Source organism: Hyposmocoma kahamanoa, unplaced genomic scaffold, assembly GCF_003589595.1.
Source record: "Hyposmocoma kahamanoa isolate Upper Pololo Valley unplaced genomic scaffold, ASM358959v1 202, whole genome shotgun sequence".
NCBI classification, from domain to species: Eukaryota; Metazoa; Arthropoda; class Insecta; order Lepidoptera; family Cosmopterigidae; genus Hyposmocoma; species Hyposmocoma kahamanoa.
The window spans coordinates 17,676,796-17,678,815 of record NW_020653726.1 but is presented as its reverse complement, the minus strand read 5'-3'; the positions used below and the strand labels follow the sequence as shown (position 1 = coordinate 17,678,815).

At 34.7% G+C, this 2,020-nt stretch overlaps 1 protein-coding gene across 1 annotated transcript in view; it reads left to right on the top strand.

Moving 5' to 3' along the window:
• The first annotated feature begins 363 nt into the window (after nt 1–363).
• LOC113227168 overlaps nt 364–2,020 on the top strand; it is a 2,968-nt gene continuing 1,311 nt past the window's right edge. The window contains exons 1-2 of the mRNA XM_026460047.1: nt 364–666; nt 1,604–1,775. Coding sequence (XP_026315832.1) covers nt 548–666; nt 1,604–1,775 — 291 coding nt within the window. The 5' untranslated portion in view covers nt 364–547. The remainder of the gene's footprint in view (nt 667–1,603; nt 1,776–2,020) is intronic.

Sequence of the window (2,020 nt, the reverse complement as noted above, 5' to 3'; positions counted from 1 at the left end):
TAATCTGACTTTCCTCTTTTATGTCTTAGGCTCAACTCACACTGGCGCAGGGTCGCCCGGATCACAGTGTGGTCGGCATCCGACGCCTCACTGCGCTCAAGTGACACGCGGCGACCAAGCCGCTCGACTGCATCCAAGCGTCGACGCCTGTTTCCATATTTGCATAACACAAAGTTGTACCTTCACAATGGGAAAATAGAGATGAATATACTATAGGCGAAAAAGATGACGCGTCGCGACGCTTCGACTCCGCGCCAGTGTGAGTTGAGCCTTATTCTTATCATAAACTGTCAGCTGTCTGTCACCGATACATCTGACATGTCAGTTCAGTAAACTTCAGTATGTTTCGCTCAAGAGGTTAAAAAATACTTACGTTAACTACCGCACATAGTAATTTTTACTTGATATTGGCGAAATCATCTTTTATTTCGATGGAGCCATAGCATTTGAAAGAATAAGTATTGTTTCGGCTAAACGACAGCCTCCAAATTGTCCTCTAATAAGATTTTTATATGAAAAAAACAACAATAACAAAATAAAATTCATCATGGCTTTAATGAGGTCGAAATCGAACGCTATTCCCGAAGATGGCATTGTGATGGACGAAATGGAAGCTACTACTTATGTTTGGGAACTCGTCACTAACTGGGAGACTACATCGGACACGTAAGGTTTACACCTATTAATTGAAAATCTTTTCTTGTTTCGTTGTCACTCTATAGTCAAAGTATAACCGGCCATTGAGTCGATGTTGACTCGTCAATTCTAGCAAGAACAAACTGAGGACAAGGTTGGACTGAACAAAAGGGGGCACTATGGAAATGGGACATACAAAATTTCAATAATTTTATTATTATTTGTTTTTACTGCTTGTTTCGAGTAGAATTGATCTAAAGAAACATTTTTTATTCTTATAAATTTTTCTTCTATGGCCAATAGTTATAGAGAAAATTTATTAGAAAACAAAATATTTATTGCGGCCTAGCACTTGCAAATCTTGAAATTGATTGTTAATTAATTTTGTTATAATATGTTGTTTTTAATGCTAGTTTTGGGTAGATTAGACTTAAATAAACATTTTTCGTTCTTGTAATTTTTTTCCTATGGCTTCTATCTTTTGTCAAAATTTGAAAATAATTGAAATTTTACTGTGCTAATTTAAGTTTTCTTATTTTTTTAAATATATGTATATGAGTAAAAAACAAGAAAATTATTTCACTCGACTGTGCTTTACGATAGCTCTAAAACGTAGATGGATCTTTATGCAATGGTGGCTCGGTGCTTGATAGTTGTAATGGGAAGATAGATGATAGGAATAATCATGATCAGAAGTTATCCAAATTCATACATTCAAAGAGAGAGCAGTATCAGATTTCTATTTTTCTGAGCTCCAGTCTTTGTCAGTATCACAAAAAATGATGGATAATGCAAGTCATACAAAATAAATTCAAGCAATTTTCTCCTGACCCTAAGGCGGCACGTATGGTCACATATTGTTAAAAAAATTTCGTTCATAAAAGATTATAGCATATTAGATATAGTACATATAGATAAATAATTTCAGCCAACATAACATTCACTACATATAAAAAATCATTTTCAGGTGGGCTCTTCGATATGGACCAGTAGTCTTAGGCAGCTTAAACGCAGTGTCGGGTATTATTATCAACCAGCACTTCAGGCGGAAGCTTAAGCTAGGCAACTATGGATACTTTTCTTCCGTTATACCAGTTTCAATCCTGCCTGGGATGCTCACAGCCTTATTTCATAGACATGTATGTGTGGATTGAATTTGTTAAAGTGTAATGCTTGAGTTTTGCATTTAAATAGTACAAAAAGTCTAAGGTTTCAATTATATTTAAAGCATGCTCTTGTTTCTTTCTCTCATTTCACATGTGAGAAAACAACAAAACTACTCCAAATATAAATAGTGTCATAAGCTAAATTAGGAACTATTGTTCACTCTAAAAAGAAAGAATAATATGTTCTTTTCATATTTAAGTAATTTGAGTGCAAATAT